Source organism: Ranitomeya variabilis, chromosome 1 (assembly GCF_051348905.1).
Source record: "Ranitomeya variabilis isolate aRanVar5 chromosome 1, aRanVar5.hap1, whole genome shotgun sequence".
Lineage (NCBI taxonomy): Eukaryota > Metazoa > Chordata > Amphibia > Anura > Dendrobatidae > Ranitomeya > Ranitomeya variabilis.
The window spans coordinates 816016745-816036915 of record NC_135232.1 but is presented as its reverse complement, the minus strand read 5'-3'; the positions used below and the strand labels follow the sequence as shown (position 1 = coordinate 816036915).

The 20171-nt window shown below is 42.4% G+C and overlaps 1 protein-coding gene across 1 annotated transcript in view; it reads left to right on the top strand.

Annotated features, from left to right (window-relative positions):
* PRKG2 (protein kinase cGMP-dependent 2) overlaps positions 1–20171 on the top strand; it is a 144822-nt gene that overhangs the window by 59859 nt on the left and 64792 nt on the right. The window contains exons 3-5 of the mRNA XM_077274603.1: positions 12267–12380; positions 13036–13141; positions 19490–19553. Coding sequence (XP_077130718.1) covers positions 12267–12380; positions 13036–13141; positions 19490–19553 — 284 coding nt within the window. The remainder of the gene's footprint in view (positions 1–12266; positions 12381–13035; positions 13142–19489; positions 19554–20171) is intronic.

The window sequence follows — 20171 nt, the reverse complement described above, 5'->3', positions numbered from 1 at the left end:
TGTTATTTTAGGCCTTTGATAGCCTGTCTGCGGCCCCTACTTGCAATACTCCTCCACTGACCACAATGCTGCCTGGAGTGCCTGCCTGTGTATCCATGTAACCGATTTAAAACTGCCATGCCTGCCTATTGTTTGTTATTTTAGGCCTTTGATAGCCTGTCTGCGGCCCCTACTTGCAATACTCCTCCACTGACCACAATGCTGCCTGGAGTGCCTGCCTGTGTATCCATGTAACCGATTTAAAACTGCCATGCCTGCCTATTGTTTGTTATTTTAGGCCTTTGACAGCCTGTATGCGGCCCCTACTTGCAATACTCCTCCACTGACCACAATGCGGCCTGCCTGTGTATCCATGTAACCGATTTAAAACTGCCATGCCTGCCTATTGTTTGTTATTTTAGGCCTTTGATAGCCTGTCTGCGGCCCCTACTTGCAATACTCCTCCACTGACCACACCAATGCTGCCCGTGTACCCCTGGAACCTATTTAAAAGTTCATAGAGCCTAGTTATATATTTTATTTACTATTAATAAGGCCATGATGGACTACGCTGTACCACGCTACAAGCTAACCAGTCGACACTTCTTTTGCGAGAAAAGCCATCCCAACCCTCCACCAGCATGTAAAAGATCGCATTGTCCATGCACTCTGGCAATCTGTGAGTACAAAGGTGCACCTGACAACAGACGCATGGACCTGTAGGCATGGCCACGGAAGATTACGTGTCCATTAAGGCGCAATGGGTTAATGTGGTGGATGCATGGTCCACAGGGGACAGCCTACTAAGTCTGTCTGCAGTCCCTAATTCAAATTGTCCTCCACTGTCTAAATCGGAGCTTCCACCTTCTGGCTTTCGGCCTATAGTATCAGATATTAAACTGCATTTGGCCTTCAACTTTGGTTACGGCCTACTAACGGTGTCTGCTCCTCCCTGGTGTTTGTCCTCAACTGAATAAAGCTGAGCTTCAACCTTCTGGCTCTCATTAAGTGCTGTGTTTTTAAAAATTGGTGGTTAGGGCCTACTAACGGTGTCTGCCCCTCCCTGGTGTTTGCCCTCAACTGAATAAAGCTGAGCTTCAGTCTTAGGCTTTTGGCCTAAAGTATCAGATATTAAACTGCATTTGGCCTATTAGTGTGTTTGGGCCCTTAAAACAGTGTCTGCTGCTCCTGGGTTTGCTACTCCACTGAACAAAGCAATGGCGCCTGTTTAGTCCTGTTACCAATTTTGAACTGCATTTAGCCTACTTTATTCTTTGGCCCTATATCTGTTTCCTCCTCATCCTGCCCATTGCCCAGCCACTGCTAGATGAGTCTGCTGGTACATTGACCTAGACCACTACATTCCCCTTGCACTCTACACAGCCAGAATCTGACCCTGCTGAAAGTAAGGTTCCCCTTCCCGCATGTTATACCACCTTACACAGGGACAAAGAGGAAGGTGCAGATGAAAGTGCAGGTTCCTTCATCAGGTGGGGGGGGCATACTCGTTGGCGACGTCACTGGCACAGGGCCCCTCAGAGTACGCAAAAGTGTCGCTGCTGGTGGGAGGCGCCCCCGCCATGCAAACACACCGCTGTACTTTGAGGGGCCCTGTGCCAGTGCCAATGCGAACAAGTGTGCCCTCCTGCTTGCTCAGGATCACAGCACTTGCAACGTTGAAATACTTACCTCTCCCTGCTCCACCGCCGTGATGTAGTCCACGATTCCTGGGCCCACTAAAACCTTGAACCAGCCCTACCCCCCACAACTTTTGCCAAATGACCCCCAAGTTCCATTGAACAACTATTATTATAAAGTTAATTAAGATTGACAAGCTTCAGAAACAAGAATGGATGTTTTTGGCATTAAAATGGGCACTGTAGGTGTTTTCCTGGCCTCCACTCACTGCCGACTATGCTTCCCCATTGACTTGCATTGGGTTTCGTGTTTCGGTCGATCCCCGACTTTTAGCGATAATCGGCCGACTGCACTCGACTCGACTCTGGACAAAGTCGGGTTTCACAAAACCCGACTCGATCTTTAAAAAATGAAAGTCGCTCAACCCTTTTTTTGGAAGTGCATCTGAACAGCAAGGTGGATTGCTGTTGAGGGGAGATAGAGAGAGAAAAAAAAAAATCTATAAATCTTCAGCACAGCGAGTGTGAGCGAGCTGAGTGTGACCTGAGCGTAAGTGTGTGACTTGTGATTCAGTGACTTTGGAATCAGGGAGTTTCCAAGGGAGGAATTGCTTCTGTTTTTTTTTTTTTTTAAATTAATACTTTGTATTTATTTTTAATTAAAGTTTCTGTGTGGTGCAATCCCCATTAGGAAATGTGCTCCACAATTGTTAATGCCATCCAGTGTACATCTTGCCACATGTATGCAGTCCTTGACCAGCCGGTCGAGGGTGCATACTGCTGTGCGAGATGTGAGCACATTGTGCATTTGGAAGCCCAGATTTTGGATCTAAATGTGCAGCTGGCAACACTGAGATCCATAGACAATATGGAGAGGAGTCTTCTGCTCACAGAGCAGACGCTCAATGGGATAGATGAGGAGGGGGATGGTAGGATGGAGCTGCAGGACAGTGTGGCAGTTAGCTGGGTGACAGATAGAAGGCGGGGTAGAGGGAAGAGTGCCAGGGAGGCTAGTCCTGATCTGGCACACCCCAATAAGTTTGCTAAGTTGGCAGATGAGGGGGGTGCCAGTACAGGGGTAGCACTGCTGCAGCCAGGCATGTCCTCTGAAAGCCGGAGGAGTGACTGCTCCAGTAAGGAGGGAAATAGGAGAGCAGGGCAGGCCAGACAGGTGCTGGTAGTGGGGGACTCAATTATTAGGGGAACAGATAGGGCAATCTGTCACAAAGACAGGGATCGTCGGACGGTGTGCTGCCTACCTGGCGCTCGAGTCCGACACATCGCTGATCGGGTGGACAGATTACTGGGAGGGGCTGGTGAGGACCCAGCAGTCATGGTGCACATTGGCACAAATGACAAAGTTAGAGGTAGGTGGAAGGTCCTTAAAGATGATTTCAGGGAATTAGGCTGCAAGCTGAAAGCAAGGACCTCCAACGTGGTATTTTCCAAAATACTGCCTGTACCACGTGCCACGCCAGAGAGGCAACGGGAGATTAGGGAGGTTAATAAGTGGCTCAAGAATTGGTGTAGGAAGGAGGGGTTTGGGTTCCTGCAGAACTGGGCCGACTTCTCAGTGGGCTACAGGCTCTACGCTAGGGACAGGCTGCACCTCAATGGGGAAGGGGCAGCTGTGCTGGGGGAGAAAATGGTTAGAAGGTTGGAGGAGTGTTTAAACTAGGGATTGGGGGGGAGGGTATTCATTTTATAGGAGGGGAAGATAGTGCAGATAGAGAGCTGGGCACAAATAAGGAAGTTGGGGGTGGCGGTGGCATGGGGGGTGGGGTTAGAACAGTTAATAATTTAAGAAAGAATAGAGGTACAGAGAGTAACATCAAGTGCATGTATACTAATGCCAGAAGCCTCGCCAACAAAATGGACGAATTAGAACTAATGTTGTTGGAGCATAATTATGACATGGTGGGGATATCTGAGACGTGGCTGGATGAGAGCCATGACTGGGCTGTTAACTTGCAGGGCTATAGCCTGTTCAGAAATGACCGTACAGATAAGCGAGGGGGAGGGGTGTGTCTATATGTAAAATCTTCCTTAAAACCCATCCTGCGTGATAATATAGGTGAATTTAATGAAAATGTGGAGTCCCTGTGGGTGGAGATAAGAGGAGGGGGAAAAAATAATAAATTACTGATAGGGGTTTGTTATAAATCTCCAAAAATAATGGAAGCAATGGAGAATATCCTCGTAAAGCAAATAGATGAAGCTGCGACTCAAGGAGAAGTCATTATTATGGGGGACTTCAACTACCCTGAAATAGATTGGGGAACAGAAACCTGCAGTTCCAGCAAAGGTAATCGGTTTTTGACAACTATGAGAGACAATTACCTTTCACAGCTGGTTCAGGACCCAACAAGGAGGGGGGCACTGCGGGGCACTGCTAGACCTAATATTAACCAACAGGCCAGACCGCATATCAAATATAAGGGTTGGGGGTCACTTGGGGACTAGTGATCATAAAATAATAAGTTTTCATGTAACCTTTAATAAGATGGGTAGTAGGGGGGTGACAAGGACACTAAACTTCAGGAGGGCAAATTTCCAACGGATGAGAGAGGATCTTGGTGCAATTAACTGGGACGATATCCTGAGACACAAAAATACACAAAGAAAATGGGAGACGTTTATTAGCATCCTGGATAGGACCTGTGCACAGTATATACCGTATGGGAATAAACATACTAGAAATAGGAGGAAACCAATATGGCTAAATAGAGCTGTTAGGGGCGCAATAAGGAACAAAAAGAAAGCATTTAGAGAATTAAAGGAAGTAGGTAGTGATGAGGCATTAAATAAATACAGAAAATTAAATAAATTCTGTAAAAAGCAAATCAAGGCAGCAAAGATTGAGACAGAGAGACTCATTGCCAGAGAGAGTAAAAATAATCCCAAAATATTCTTTAACTATATAAATAGTAAGAAACTAAAAAATGACAGTGTTGGCCCCCTTAAAAATAGTCTGGGTGAAATGGTGGATGAGGATGAGGAAAAAGCCAATCTGCTAAATGACTTTTTTTCATCAGTATTTACAAAAGAAAATCCCATGGCAGCCAATATGACTAGTGATAAAAATTCCCCATTAAATGTCAACTGCTTAACCCAGCAGGAAGTACAGCGGCGTCTAAAAATCACTAAAATTGACAAATCTCCGGGCCCGGATGGGATACACCCCCGAGTACTGCAGGAACTAAGTACAGTCATTGATAGACCATTATTTTTAATCTTTAAAGAGTCCATAATAACAGGGTCTGTACCACAGGAGTGGCGTATAGCAAATGTGGTGCCAATATTCAAAAAAGGGGCAAAAACTGAACTCGGTAATTATAGGCCAGTAAGTTTAACCTCTACTGTGGGTAAAATCCTGGAGGGCATTCTAAGGGATGCTATACTGGAGTATCTGAAGAGGAATAACCTCATGACCCAGTATCAGCACGGGTTTACTAGGGACCGCTCATGTCAGACTAATTTGATCAGCTTCTATGAAGAGGTAAGTTCCGGACTGGACCAAGGGAACCCAGTGGACGTAGTGTATATGGACTTTTCCAAAGCTTTTGATACGGTGCCACACAAATGGTTGATACATAAAATGAGAGTAATGGGGATAGGGGAAAATATGTGTAAGTGGGTTGAGAGCTGGCTCAGGGATAGGAAACAAAGGGTGGTTATTAATGGAGCACACTCGGACTGGGTCGCGGTTAGCAGTGGGGTACCACAGGGGTCAGTATTGGGCCCTCTTCTTTTTAACATATTTATTAATGACCTTGTAGGGGGCATTCAGAGTAGAATTTCAATATTTGCAGATGACACTAAACTCTGTAGGGTAATCAATACAGGGGAGGACAATTTTATATTACAGGATGATTTATGTAAACTAGAAGCTTGGGCTGATAAATGGCAAATGAGTTTTAATGGGGATAAATGTAAGGTCATGCACTTGGGTAGAAGTAATAAGATGTATAACTATGTGCTTAATTCTAAAACTCTGGGCAAAACCATCAATGAAAAAGACCTGGGTGTATGGGTGGATGACAGACTCATATTCAGTGGCCAGTGTCAGGCAGCTGCTACAAAGGCAAATAAAATAATGGGATGTATTAAAAGAGGCATAGATGCTCATGAGGAGAACATAATTTTACCTCTATACAAGTCACTAGTTCGACCACACTTAGAATACTGTGCACAGTTCTGGTCTCCGGTGTATAAGAAAGACATAGCTGAACTAGAGCGGGTGCAGAGAAGAGCGACCAAGGTTATTAGAGGACTGGGGGGTCTGCAATACCAAGATAGGTTATTACACTTGGGGCTATTTAGTTTGGAAAAACGAAGACTAAGGGGTGATCTTATTTTAATGTATAAATATATGAGGGGACAGTACAAAGACCTTTCTGATGATCTTTTTAATCATAGACCTGAGACAGGGACAAGGGGGCATCCTCTACGTCTGGAGGAAAGAAGGTTTAAGCATAATAACAGACGTGGATTCTTTACTGTAAGAGCAGTGAGACTATGGAACTCTCTGCCGTATGATGTTGTAATGAGTGATTCATTAATTAAATTTAAGAGGGGACTGGATACCTTTCTGGAAAAGTATAATATTACAGGGTATATACACTAGATTCCTTGATAAGGCGTTGATCCAGGGAACTAGTCTGATTGCCGTATGTGGAGTCGGGAAGGAATTTTTTTCCCCATGGTGGAGTTACTCCTTGCCACATGGGTTTTTTTTGCCTTCCTCTGGATCAACATGTTAGGGCATGTTAGGTTAGGCTATGGGTTGAACTAGATGGACTTAAAGTCTTCCTTCAACCTCAATAACTATGTAACTATGTAACTATGTAACCCTAGTGCTAACCACACATCTAGAAAACTTCCTTGGGGTCCAATTTTCAAGATGAGGTCATTTTTTTGAGTTTCCACTGTTAAGGCATTTCAGAGGCTCTCCAATCGCAACATGATGCCTGCAGACCATTTCATAAAAGTCTGACTTCCTCATGTAACTCCTTCCCTTCCAAGCCCTGCCATGTTCCTAAACAGTAGTATTCCCTCACAAATTAGGTATCATCATACTCAATAGAAATTTTGTGGTCTATTGTCTCCTGTTACCCTTGTGAAAATAAAACATTTGGGGCTTAAAGAACATTTTTGTGGAAAAAAATAAATTTTTTATTTTCCCGGCTCTACGTTATAAACTTATAAAATCTACAAGAAGCAAAATGAACATAAACCCTGCTATAACTAAATAAATAGAAAGCAAAAGTGCAAAGGGTTCTTAGTAACACTGTTTTTGATCAAAAAAGGACCCGATCCTTTGTGTGCCCTTATTCACACACTGAGGTCAACTTTGACACATGGTAAGGTTTTTAATATTGGACAGCGTAGGACCATCCCGATCAGGGTCACCTTGCCGACGGTGGGATGGCTATTGTGATTTTTTTTATTGAAAGCCATGTTACTAAGACCCCTGTGTTATTTAAATGCACTTTTGCTTTTTATTTATTTAGCAACAGAAGGGTTTATGTTCATTTTGCTTCTTGCAGGTTTTGTATGCTTTATGGCCAGAGTGAATATGCATTTATCTGATGCATGTATGCCATCTTAAACCAAGATTAATTTTTGTGTTTTTATGTTATAAACTTCTGTGAAGCACCTGGGGGGTTCAAGGTTCAATCCACCATCTAGATAAGTTCCTTTGGGGTCTAGTTTCCAAAATGGGGTCAGTTGTTGGGGTTTTCCACCTCTGTTTAGGCACATCGGGGGTTCTCCAAATGCGAGGTGGCATTCGTTCTCAATTCCAGACAATTTTGTGTTGAAAAAGTCAAATGGTGCTCCTTATCTTCTAAACCCTTCAGTGCACCAAAACAGTGCACCAAAACAGTGCACAACAATTTTTTTAGATCCATTTTACCCTGTTACCCTTGTGAATATAAAAAATTTGGTGCTAAAAAAACATTTTTGTGGAACAAATGTGATTTTTTTTTTATTTTTACGTCTCTCATTTATAAACTTGAATGAAGCACCTGAGGGTTCTATGTGCTCAACTCACATCTAGAAAAGTTCCATTAGGGGTAATGTTTCCAAACTTGGGTCATATGTGGGGGGTTTCCATTGTTTAGGTTCTCAAAACGCTACATGGTGTGTGCTCTCGATTTCAGCCAATTTTGCATTCAAAAATTCAAACATTGTTCCTTTCCTTCTGAGCCCTGCAGTGTGCCCAAACAGTAGTTTTCCCCCACGTATGGGGTATCAGCATACTCAGGAGAAATTACACAACAATTTTTGGGGTCCATTTTCTCCTGTTACCTATGTGAAAATAATAAAATTTGGGACTAAAAGAAAATTTCTCAGGAAAAAAATTTGATTTTTTATTTTCATGACTCTACATTATAAACTAATATGAAGCACCTTGGGGTTCAAAATGCTCACCACTCATCTAGATAAAGTTGTTTGGGGGTCTAGGCACTAAAATGATTTTACTTGTGAGGGGTTTCCACTGTTTAGGAGCATCAGCAGTAAAATTTGTTCAATATGACTGGCATTTGTTTTTCGGAAATTTGGATCATTTTTGCAAAATTTGGAAACATTTTCAAAATTTTATTTTTATGCCCTTAAATCAGAAAGCTATGTCACACAAAATAGTTAATAAATAACATTTTCCACGTGTGTACTTTACATCAGCACAATTTTTTGAACAAATTTTTTTTTTGTTAGGAGGTTATAAGGGTAAGATGACCTGCGATATCTAATTTGTTCAACAAAATTTACAAAACCATTTTTTAGGGACCACATCACATTTGAGGGGCCTATATGAGAGAAAATACCCAAAAGTTACACCATTCTAAAAACTGCACCCATCAAGGTGTTCAAAACCACATTCAATAAGTTTATTGACTTTTCAAGTCCTCAAATGAATTAATGGAATGTGGAAGGAAAAAATAAACATTTAACTTTTTTCACAAAAATGTTACTTTTGACCCCAATATTTTTATTTTTGCAAGGGTAACAGGAAAAAATGGACCACAATAGATGTTGTGCAATTTCTCCTGAGCATGTAATTACCCCATATGTGAGAGAAAAACACTGTTTGAGCACACGGCAGGGCTCAGAAGGGAAGGAGGGCCATTTGATTTATTGAATGTAAAATTTGTTGGACGCAATGTCGCATTTGGAGAGCCCCTGATGTGCCTAAACAGTAGAAACTGCTCACAGATAACACCATTTTGGAAGCTAGATCCCTCAGGGAACTTATCTAGATGTGTGGTGAGCACCTTGAACCCCCAGGTGCTTCACAGAATATAACGTTGAGCTGTGAAGATAAAAGAAATCACATTTTTCACACAAAAATGTTCTTTTAGCACCAAATATTGCATTTTCACAAAGGTAACAAGAAAAATTGCACCATACAAATTGTTGTGATTTCTCCTAAGTATGCCGATACCCCATATGTTTGTGAAAACTATTGTTTTGGAGTACGTCAGGGTTCGGAAGGGAAAAAGCGCCGTTTGACTTTTTGAATACAAAATTTGCTGTAATCATTTGTGGACAGCATGTGGAGTTTGGAGAGCCCCTGATGTGCCTAAAGAATGGAAACCCCCCCAAAAGTGACCCCACTTTGGAAACTAGACCACTCAGAGAACTTATTTAAATGTGAGGTGAGCACCTTGAACCCCCAGGTTCTTCACAGAAGTGTATAACGTTGAGCCATAAAAATAAAGAATCTAATTTTTCCAACAAAAATGTTCTTTTAGCCCCAATTTTTTTAATTTCACAAGGGTAACAGGAAAAAATGCACCATACAGTTTGTTGTGCAATTTCTCTAGTACGCAGATACCCAATATGTGGAGGAAAACTACTGTTTGGGCGTACGTCAGGACTCGGAAGGAAGGAGCACTATTTTTCTAATTTAAAACTGATGGAGTTGTATGATGGCTTGTTTTTTGCTGGACAAGATGACATTCTTAGGCCGGTTTCACACGTCAGTGGCTCCGGTACGTGAGGTGACAGTTTCCTCACGTACCGGAGACACTGACACACGTAGACCCATAAAAATCAATGCATCTGTGCAGATGTCATTGATTTTTTGCGGACCGTGTCTCCGTGTGCCAAACACGGAGGCATGTCAGTGTTCGTGGGAGCGCACGTATTACACGGACCCAATAGAGTCAATGGGTCCGTGTAAAACACGGACCTCACACGGACATTCTCCATCTGGGGTCCGTGTGCGTGCAGGAGACAGCGCTACAGTAAGCGCTGTCCCCCCCACATGGTGCTGAAGCCGCGATTCATATCCTCTCTGCAGTAGCGTTTGCTGCAGAGAAAATATGAATAATAGTGTTTAAAATAAAGATCTATGTGTCCGCCGCCCCCCCACCCCCTGTGCGCCCCCCCGCTGGTCAGAAAATACTTACCCGGGTCCCCCGTCGGCTGTCGCTCCTTCCTGGTCTGGCCGCGGCTTACTGTATGCGGTCACGTGGGGCCGATCATTTACAATCATGAATAGTCGGCTCCGCCCCTATGGGAGGTGGAGCCACATATTCATGACTGTAAATGATCGGCCCCACGTGACCGCATGCAGGAGAAGCTGCGGCCAGACCAGGAAGGAGCGACAGCCGACGGGGGACCCGGGAAAGTATTTTCTGACCAGCGGGGGGGGCGCACAGGGGGTGGGGGGGCGGCGGACACATGGATCTTTATTTTAAACACTATTATTCATATTTTCTCTGCAGCAAACGCTACTGCAGAGAGGATATGAATCGCGGCTTCAGCATGATGCAGAGTGGGTACCACACGCTCCGTGTGGTACCCACTCGCCATACGGGCGGCACACGTGTGCCGCACGTATGGCCTCCGTGAGTTCCCAGGCACACGGACACGGATAACTCCGGTACCGATTTATTCCGGTACCGGAATTATCTGGATGTGTGGGACAGCCCTTAGAGATACTATTGTTAGTTTTATAGGGCAGATCGTTCTGGATGCGGTAATACCAAATATATGTACTTTTTTGTTTATTTTTACTTTTTACATAAATAAATGTATTTATTGGATTCATATATTTTTTTTTTTTGTTCGTTATTTTGTGATTTTTTAAAATATTTTTACAATTTTTATAATTTTTTATTTCCTTTTTACATTGTCCCAGGATGGGCTATCAACTTTAGACTCGCTCCCACTTGCGATTAAATCAGACAAATACAATCTGAATAAAAATTTGATTGCATTAGGACTAATTTAATCCTATGGTTCAGCTCTCAGTGGCATTTTCTTTTCCTGCTCTGATCGGATTGCGATCGGACGGAAAAAAAAGACACAGCATGCTGCGATTGCATGCAAAATTCGGATCACATGCACCTGTGTCGCTATCACTATTGACAGTGGCATCAGAGGGGTTAAACGCCCATGATTGGTGCTAGCACTGATCGTGGGCTTTGTGAACGGTGTCAGCTCTCATATAGAGCTGACATTCGCATTTGATTGCGGCGATGCTCAGCGTGAGTCCACACGATCATCACGCCATATATATACATGGTGATTTGCGGAAACGCATCTGAGAGCAGCATCTGAGACCTTGATTCCAGTGATTTATCGCTTACTAGGCTGCTTGTTGTCATTTTGATAAATTCCCTGTTTTATCTGCTGCAGATCTAGCAGTAAGGTCTTGTGCAGATGGCTGTATTTTCTGTCTGAGTGTGATCCAACAAAACATCAGATTGCACTTGGACCAATGTTATTCTATGACCTGTGCACATGTCAGATCTTTTCCATGGACTGAGCCGGTTAGAGGACAAAATCACTACATGCCTAGAATTGATCCAGTACAGTACATGGCTCATACTTGGTCATTCAAGTCAATGAGTCGGTAGAAACCATCGGACTGCACTCAGATGATATCTGAGTGCAGTCTGATTTCCACAGACTGACAGAAGGGAAAAGATGGATAATTTTTTTTCTCCATCTTCTCCTCATCCAAGAAAAGCAGATCACACTGTGATCAAACTCTCATCAGAGTGTTATTACAGTGTGATTTGCATAATCGACCCCATTCTGTTGGATGAGAGAACATATGCTGGTGTGCACCCAGCCGTATATAAATTTGAAGCTTTGTATAATACCACTCACACCACTCATTGTCAGCTTTCTGTGTACGCCATGCATAAGCAGAAAGCTGCCAGTCAGTAGTGGGGGTGGGTTATACAGAGCTCGTGGATATAGAGGATGATATGGCAGCAGGTTTACTGGTCCTCTAGTGATAATCTCCTGCTGATAAAACAGTGATTGTATCAAAACTACACTAAGTAGCCCAGTAAGTGATACATCACTGGAATCAGGGTCTCTGTCTATACATCATGCTGCTCTTAGATTAAGTGTCAAAAACATGGTGACACATTCCTTTTAAAGTCTAGGTGTACAATCCTTAATCAACGTGTGAACGTGATCTCCATGATTACTAAAAGTGAGTTGCAGAAAACAATGGTAAATTCAAATGTCCTATGAATAAAGAGGTAGCATTTTAGTAACGCTATATAATACATTTTAGTATAGTTGACCAATAATTGTAAGAAACCATGTCAGGACATCTTAGCATGTATGTCAAAGTTTTCAGAATTTATTGGGAGTCTTAAAAATATCATTTTTTTGCAGAGGGTAAAACCGAGGTCTTCCAGCAGAATAAGCTTCTAGCGTCTATTCCAGTGTGGACAACATTTGGAGAGTTAGCAATACTTTATAACTGCACAAGAACTGCTTCAGTCAAAGGTAAACGCATTCAGATCAGACTCTACATCTGCAAAGTTTTATTAGAAAGTGGTACAAAAACATCTTTAGAGCTAAGTTTGGAATTTTTGTCTTTAGGATTTCTTGCTTTAGAGTGTACAATATGCAGGATAATTTTAATGTTTAATGTCAAGAAGTTAGATAAAGTCGTCACAATCAAAACGTGAGATAAATCCGAGTCCCCATACTTTGAGTAGTCACCCTGATGTTCTCCACACTCTCTTTTCTTCCCTCAACATCTCTGTTGGCATCTTTTAATAAGTTCCTACTGAAAACTGTGAACACTTGACATGGTCTTACTTATTACAGCCATTTCTAAAAAGGTTGCCGACCCTTACGTTCCTTCTCTAATGACACTGTGAGAGGTATAATCCAGTTATGGTCATAAGGTGCCAATAAAGAGGAAGAATTCCAAGATGATTGAATTAAAGTTGCATTATCATCCACTGGGAACCGATGGTATCACTTTCAGATTGGTGGTGACAACTGCAAAGTAGAAAATCAGATCTGACAATGATAAATGATAAGGAGCAAAACTCTCATGAAAATGTTGCTTATATTAAGATGTTTGGTTAAGTGTGTACAATTTTACCACTTGAAAATAAGTTTTATGTCAACATTTTTTTTTGTGCATCAGCATTAACTAATGTCAGGACGTGGGCACTTGACCGAGAAGTGTTTCAAAATATCATGAGAAAGACAGCTCAGACAAGACATGAGGAATATCAGAGCTTTTTAAGAAGGTAAATGTTGATGACTTTTGTTAAAAATCTGCATATAATTTCTTCTTAGATAAAAAGATTTCATATCTGAATAACACAACTTGAGACAAGAGATGGCATGTTCTAACTTATGGAACATTGCTTTATTCCTTTTTCTGTGCCTGCAAAATTGCACTGCAAGTGAACAGTTGATACACTTCTGATGGTTGGTCTTCTAGGAGCACACTGCCTAACAGCTAAAGTTTTTTTTCAAGAAGGTTCCCTAGTAAGGCCGGCGTCACACTAGCGAGTTTTACGGACGTATGAGCGCAGAAAATACGTCCAGAAAATACGCATTGCACACGGCCCAATGATTCTCTATGGGGCAGCTCCTATCTGAAGTGTATATTACGCATCCGTAATATACGGTATGTTATGGGCATAAAAAATCACAGCATGCTGCGTTTGTCAGCGTATTGCGCAAAAAATCCGCCAATGAAAGTCTATGGGGGCGAAAATTACGGATTACGCACAGACCATGCGTGTGACTTGCGAGAAATATGCAGCAGTGTTCTATAGAAAAGCCGGCAATTCAGTGCCGTGTACAGTAAAATCACACTGACAGAATAGAATAAAATAGGTAGAATAAATGTGTACACATAGTATAGGTATATCTAATATATAAAGCTGAATGTGTGTATGTATGTGTGTATGTGTGTATGTATGTCCGGGATTGGCATCTGAACCGTCGCGGCTACAGCCACAAAATTTTGCACAGTCACACGTCTGGACCCCGAGAGCGTCATAGGCTATGTTGTGAGGTGAAATTTTAACCCCGCGCTTTCCAATTCACCAAACAATTTTGCCCCTATCTACATAATGGGGAAAAAATGAAAGGAAAAGTGTTGGAGGCAAATTAACAGCTGCCAGATGTGAACAAGGGGGACTTAAAGAATGAGAGCGATGGCGCCAAAGAGTATATACTGTACAGTTGCTAAGGTGGGGCCCCGACATGGGATAATCACCACACCACCACAGGGATATGAACACACACACACAAAATGCGCCACACACTACCACGTGCTCGAACACATATACCACCCTCAGCACACATTTCACCACACATACACCAACCTCGCCACATAAAAGTCGAAACACAAAAGTCGAAACACAAAAGTCGCCGCTCAAAACTCGCCACGCACAAAACTCTCCACATGCAAAACTCGCCACACGTGCAAAACTCACCTCATGGAAAACTCGCCACACGCAAAACTTGCATACGCGGAAAAATTGCCAGATGCACAAAAGTTGCAACACATGCTAAAGTTGCCTCACACAAAACTTGCACATACTCAAAACGCACCACACATAAATCTCGCCACGCGCAAAACTCGCCATGCGCAAAACTTGCTGCACACAACTTGCTACACTAACCTGTCACATGCAACTCGACACACAAAAAGTTGCTACACGCATGTCGCCACACAAAACTCATCTCACAAAAGTCGCTACATGCATGTCGCCACACGCAACTCAACACACACAACTTGACACACGAAACTCGCCCTAAAACACACACAAGTCTGGTATTATCCTTCAAAAATAAAAATCTGATTAATAAGCAGACAAACTACAAGAGCAACAAATGTACCATATAGGAATCCGGCAGCTGTCAGTCACATGACCAGTCTATTATGTGTATGTGTGAGCTAATATATACTGCCAGGGGGTGGGCTTACTGTTGGCTGGGGATTTATCAGGCTGCCAATTTAGCTTACAAATACTGAGGTAAAAATACTGAGCAAATAACGTGTGAACGAGGTCTAATACAGGAGGAGATGACATACAGATATATACTATATACAGGAGGAGATGACACACAGGTATATACTATTTACAGGGGAGATGACACACAGGTATATACTATATACAGGAGGGGATGACACAGATATATACTATATACAGGAGAGATGACACACAGGTATATACTATATAGAGGAGGAGATGACATACAGGTACATACTACATACAGCAGGAGATGACATACAGGTATATACTATATACAGGAGCAGATTACCTACAGGTATATAGTATATACAGGAGGAGATGACATACAGGTATATGCTATATACAGGAGGAGATGACACACAGCTATATACTATATATAGGTGAGATGACACACAGGTATATCTAATAAATAAAGCTGAATGTGTGTATGTGTGTATGTATGTGTGTATGTCCGGGATTGGCATCTGCACCGTCGCAGCTACAGCCACAAAATTTTGCACAGTCACACGTCTGGACCCCGAGAGCGTCATAGGCTATGTTGTGAGGTGAAATTTTAACCCCGCGCGTTCCAATTCACCAAACAATTTTGCCCCTATCTACATAATGGGGAAAAAGTGAAGAGAAAAGTGTTGGAGGAAAATTGACAGCTGCCAGATGTGAACAATGGAGACTTAAAGAATGAGAGCGATGGCGCCAAAGAGTATATACCGTACAGTTGCTAAGGTGGGGCCCCGACATGGGATACTCACCACACACGGGGATATGAACACAAACACAAAATGCGCGCACACACTACCACGTGCTTGAACACATATACGACCCTCAGCGCACATTTCATCACACACACACCAACCTCGCCACATAAAAGTCGAAACACAAAAGTCACCACTCAAAACTCGCCACGCGCAAAACTCGCTACATGCAAAACTCGCCATATGCAAAACTAGGCTCACGCAAAACTCGCCACACGTGCAAAACTCACCTCATGGAAAACTCACCTCATGCAAAACTTGCACACACAGAAAAATTGCCACATGTGCAAAAGTTGCACCACATGCAAAAGTTGCCTCACACAAAACTTGCACATACTCAAAACGCACCACACATAAATCTCGCCACGCGCAAAACTCGCCATGCACAAATCTTGCTGCACACAACTTGCTACACTAACCTGTCACATGCAACTCGACACACAAAAAGTTGCTACACGCATGTCGCCACACAAAACTCATCTCACAAAAGTCGCTACATGCACGTCACCACACGCAACTCAACACACACAACTTGACACATGAAACTCGCCCTAAAACACACACAAGTCTGGTATTATCCTTCAAAAATAAAAATCTGATTAATAAGCAGACAAACTACAAGAGCAACAAATGTACCATATAGGAATCCGGCAGCTGTCAGTCACATGACCAGTCTATTATGTGTATGTGTGAGCTAATATATACTGCCAGGGGGAGTGTTGTGAACTCTGTTTTCAGGCTCCCTCTTGTGGTCACAGATGGTATTGTGTGACTTTGGTTTTTTGGCTCCCCCTGGTGGTTTGGTTTATTATCCTGCGGGTCTGCTGGATCAGCTGCCTCGTTATTCACCAGGGAGGCTCCTATTTAGCTCTGCTTCACTTCCACTTGTTGCTGGCTGTCAATGTATTCAGTGCTATTCTGATTACTCCTGATTATCTTGTTTTCTGCCTCTTCAGGATAAGCTAAGTTCTGTTTGAATATTTTTTGCTCATCTGCCTGCAATATGATTTCTGTGTATGATGAGTCTAGTCCAGCTTGCTAACATGTGATTTCTTTTTGCTGGTAAGCTCTGGGGTACGGAGTTGCTTCCCCCGCACCGTTAGTTGGTGCAGGGGCTCGAGCAATCTCTGCGTGGATATTTTGAATAGGGTTTTTTATTGACCGCACAGTTTCCTTCCTATTTTCTGCTATCTAGTATTAGCGGGCCTCATTTGCTAAATCTGATTTCATCTCTGCGTTTGTGCTTTCCCCTTAACTCACCGTTAATATTTGTGGGGGGCTATTCTATATCTTTGGGGTCACTCCACTGAGGCAAGTGAGGACTTACTTTCCCTCCAGGAATAGTCAGTTTCTCAGGCCGTGACGAGACGTCTAGGATTTTTAGGTAACGTTCCACGGCTGCCTATAGTTGTTTGCGGATAGGATCAGGTTGCGGTCAATCTAGTTACCACTTCCCCAGAGCTAGTAGTCTGTTCAGTTACTTAGCTAGTCCGACCTGCGATCCTTGCCACTAGGATCATAACAGGGGAGGGCTTACTGTTGGCTGGGGATTTATCAGGCTGCCAATAGCAACCAATCACAGCTCAGCTTCTATTTTGCTACAGTTAATTAATCTGAGCTCTGATTGGTTAATATAGGCAACAAAGACATTCTCAGTATAACAAAGCTAATATATGTTGTGAAATTCTTCTATTAGCTTAGTTTTTGCCTTTTAATAATTACATTTCTATCTATTTCTTTTGTGGTTTTTGTGTGCAGAATAAATTTTTGTTATCACATTCTATTTTGCTAACAGCAGTCATTAACCCGGGCGAAGCCGGGTAGTACAGCTAGTATATTATATATGTATATATATATATGTCAGTGAGACACACATATATATATATATATATATATATATATATATATATATATATATATATATATATATATATATATATTTAATTCAGCGCTAGATAGCCGAAAAGCCGGTAATTCAACTGCCGGCTTTTACTTCTCCTTCACAAACCCGACAGGATATGAGACATGAATTACATACAGTAAACCATCTCATATCCCTTCTTTTATTACACATTCCTCTTTAGTAATGTAAGAAGTGTCTGTGTGTCAAATTTGGGGTCTCTAGCTATTAAATTAAAGGGTTAAATCCCGGAAAAAATTGGCGTGGGCTCCAGCGCAATTTTCTCCGCCAGAGTGGGAAAGCCAGTGACTGAGGGCAGATATTAATAGCCTAGAGAGGGACCTATAGGACCCCCCCCCCGGCTAAAAATATCTGCCCCCAGCCACCCCAGAAAAAGCACATCTGGAAGATGCGCCTATTCTGGCACTTGGCCTCTCTCTTCCCACTCCCGTGTAGCGGTGGGATATGGGGTAATGAAGGGTTAACGTCACCTTGCTATTGTAAGGTGACATTAAGCCAGGTTAATAATGGATAGGTGTCAATTATGACACCTATCCATTATTAATCCAATAGTACAAAATGGTTAATAAAACACATACACATTATTAAATTAACAACACTATTCCATACCTTCCGTCATTCAGTCTTGTCCCACGCTGTAAATCCATCTGTAAATCCATCTGAAGGGGTTAAATCATTTTACACCCAGGAGCTCTGCTAATGCAGCTGTGCTCCTGCCTGTAAAACTTGGTGAATGAATGGAATGCAGGGGAATGTACTGTAGTTACCTCGAGTCACGGTGATGCGCCCCCTGCTGGATGAACTCATATGAACTCGAGCCTGGGAACTTTTCAGAATATTTTCCCACGATCGGCGGTTGTATTTACCGATCGGCGGTTGTATTACTTTTCCGATAGGTCTGCTTACACAGACCTTTAGTGCTAAGACACAAATATAGACATAAAAATGCTTCTAGAAGCTACACCACCATAAGGAGCCTGAATGAATGGTACTTTTTATATCTGTCAGATTCTTACACAAATGCAACAGAAGAAGCTTCAGAAGTAAAATTGAAGGCATGAGGATGTATAGTTGAAGCTTGATGGACCTCTTTAGTTACAAAACTGATGTTGTAAATTGAAGTTATAAAACAATCATGTAGATGAACATTTATAAGACATGGTGATTTGCGTAAGATTTCCACCAAGGACAACATCTACAAGGAGTTTGTAAGTTCTCCGCGTGTTTGCGTGGGTTTCCTCCGGGTATTCTGGTTTCCTCCCACACTCCAAAGACATACTGATAGGGAATCTAGATTGTGAGTTCCAATGGAGACAGTGAGGATGTTGTCTGTGAAGCTCTGTGGAATTAAAGATGCCCTCCTCCCATCAAAATGTTTATCCTGTGACTATATTGTAGTCATCATATTATACAGCATTGTGTATTTACAATTGCTCATTTTGCTCTTTTACCCAACTAATTCTTCTCTTTTCCATTAAGACTATGACATCACGTGATTAAAAACTGACAAGCTGAATCCTTCTAAGCTCTAAGTAGAAACAGGAAGTCTCTTTTCCTTGCATGAGTCATGAGTCACTTCAAAAGTGCCTGGCTGGGGGGGAGGAGGGAGCAGCAGGAGTTGAAGCAGTCGATGACTCATGCAGGGAAAAGAGACTTCCAATTTCTACATATAGCAGAGAAAAGAGAAGAAGTAACTGGATAGAAGGACAAAATGAGCAATTGTAAGTGCACTGTGCCATAGAATATGATGATTGAAATATATTATATATTTAAGTTAAATAAATAAATGCATAAAATCACAATGAATCTTGTTGACGGAAATGTACATAAAGATTATTAATATGCACTTGGTGTATAGAATATTTAATTGCAGTGTGCACAATTTTGGTAAATGTCATTATGCTTAAATAGATGTTTCTTTATCCAAAGTGTTTTTTTGCTGAAGAAGCTTCCAGAAGACAAGTTGGTGAAGATTGCAGACTGCTTGGAACTGGTAATTCTATATTAAACTCCCAGAAATTTAAAAATCAAAAATCATAGTGGCATTGTGGTGCTGACTGCATGTAATTAAAGCGAACCTGTGACCAGGTTTTCTCTTTATAAAGTACGTCCAGCACCTGTAAGCCCTCTGTTACATCATCATATAATGTTCTGTATATGTCCCAAATCCGCACCGCAGGGCACAAAAAATAACACTTAGAGACAGTCCGGTCCAGTCCGATGGGCATCTCTGGTTTGATCTGGCGCCACCTCGCTTCTTACTATCCCCACCCTCCTTCCCAGCTTCATGTAGATGACGCATCCTAAGTCATCCACACAGTGTCCTCCATCACGTTCCTGTGCAGGTGAACTTGTTTCTGCCTTGCCAAAGACAGAGCAAAGTCTTGTAATGTGCATGCTCTGACTTCATCCTACGGGTAATTGGTGCAGAGAGAAGTGCACAAGGGCACAATGGAGGACACTGTGTGGAGGACATAGGACGTGTCATCCACATGAAGCAGAGAATGAGGGCAGTGATTGTAAGAAGAGAGGAGGTGCCGGATCAGGACTAGAGACCCCCAACAAACCAAAGTCGCCCATCGGACCGGACCGCCTTGTAGGTGAGGATAAT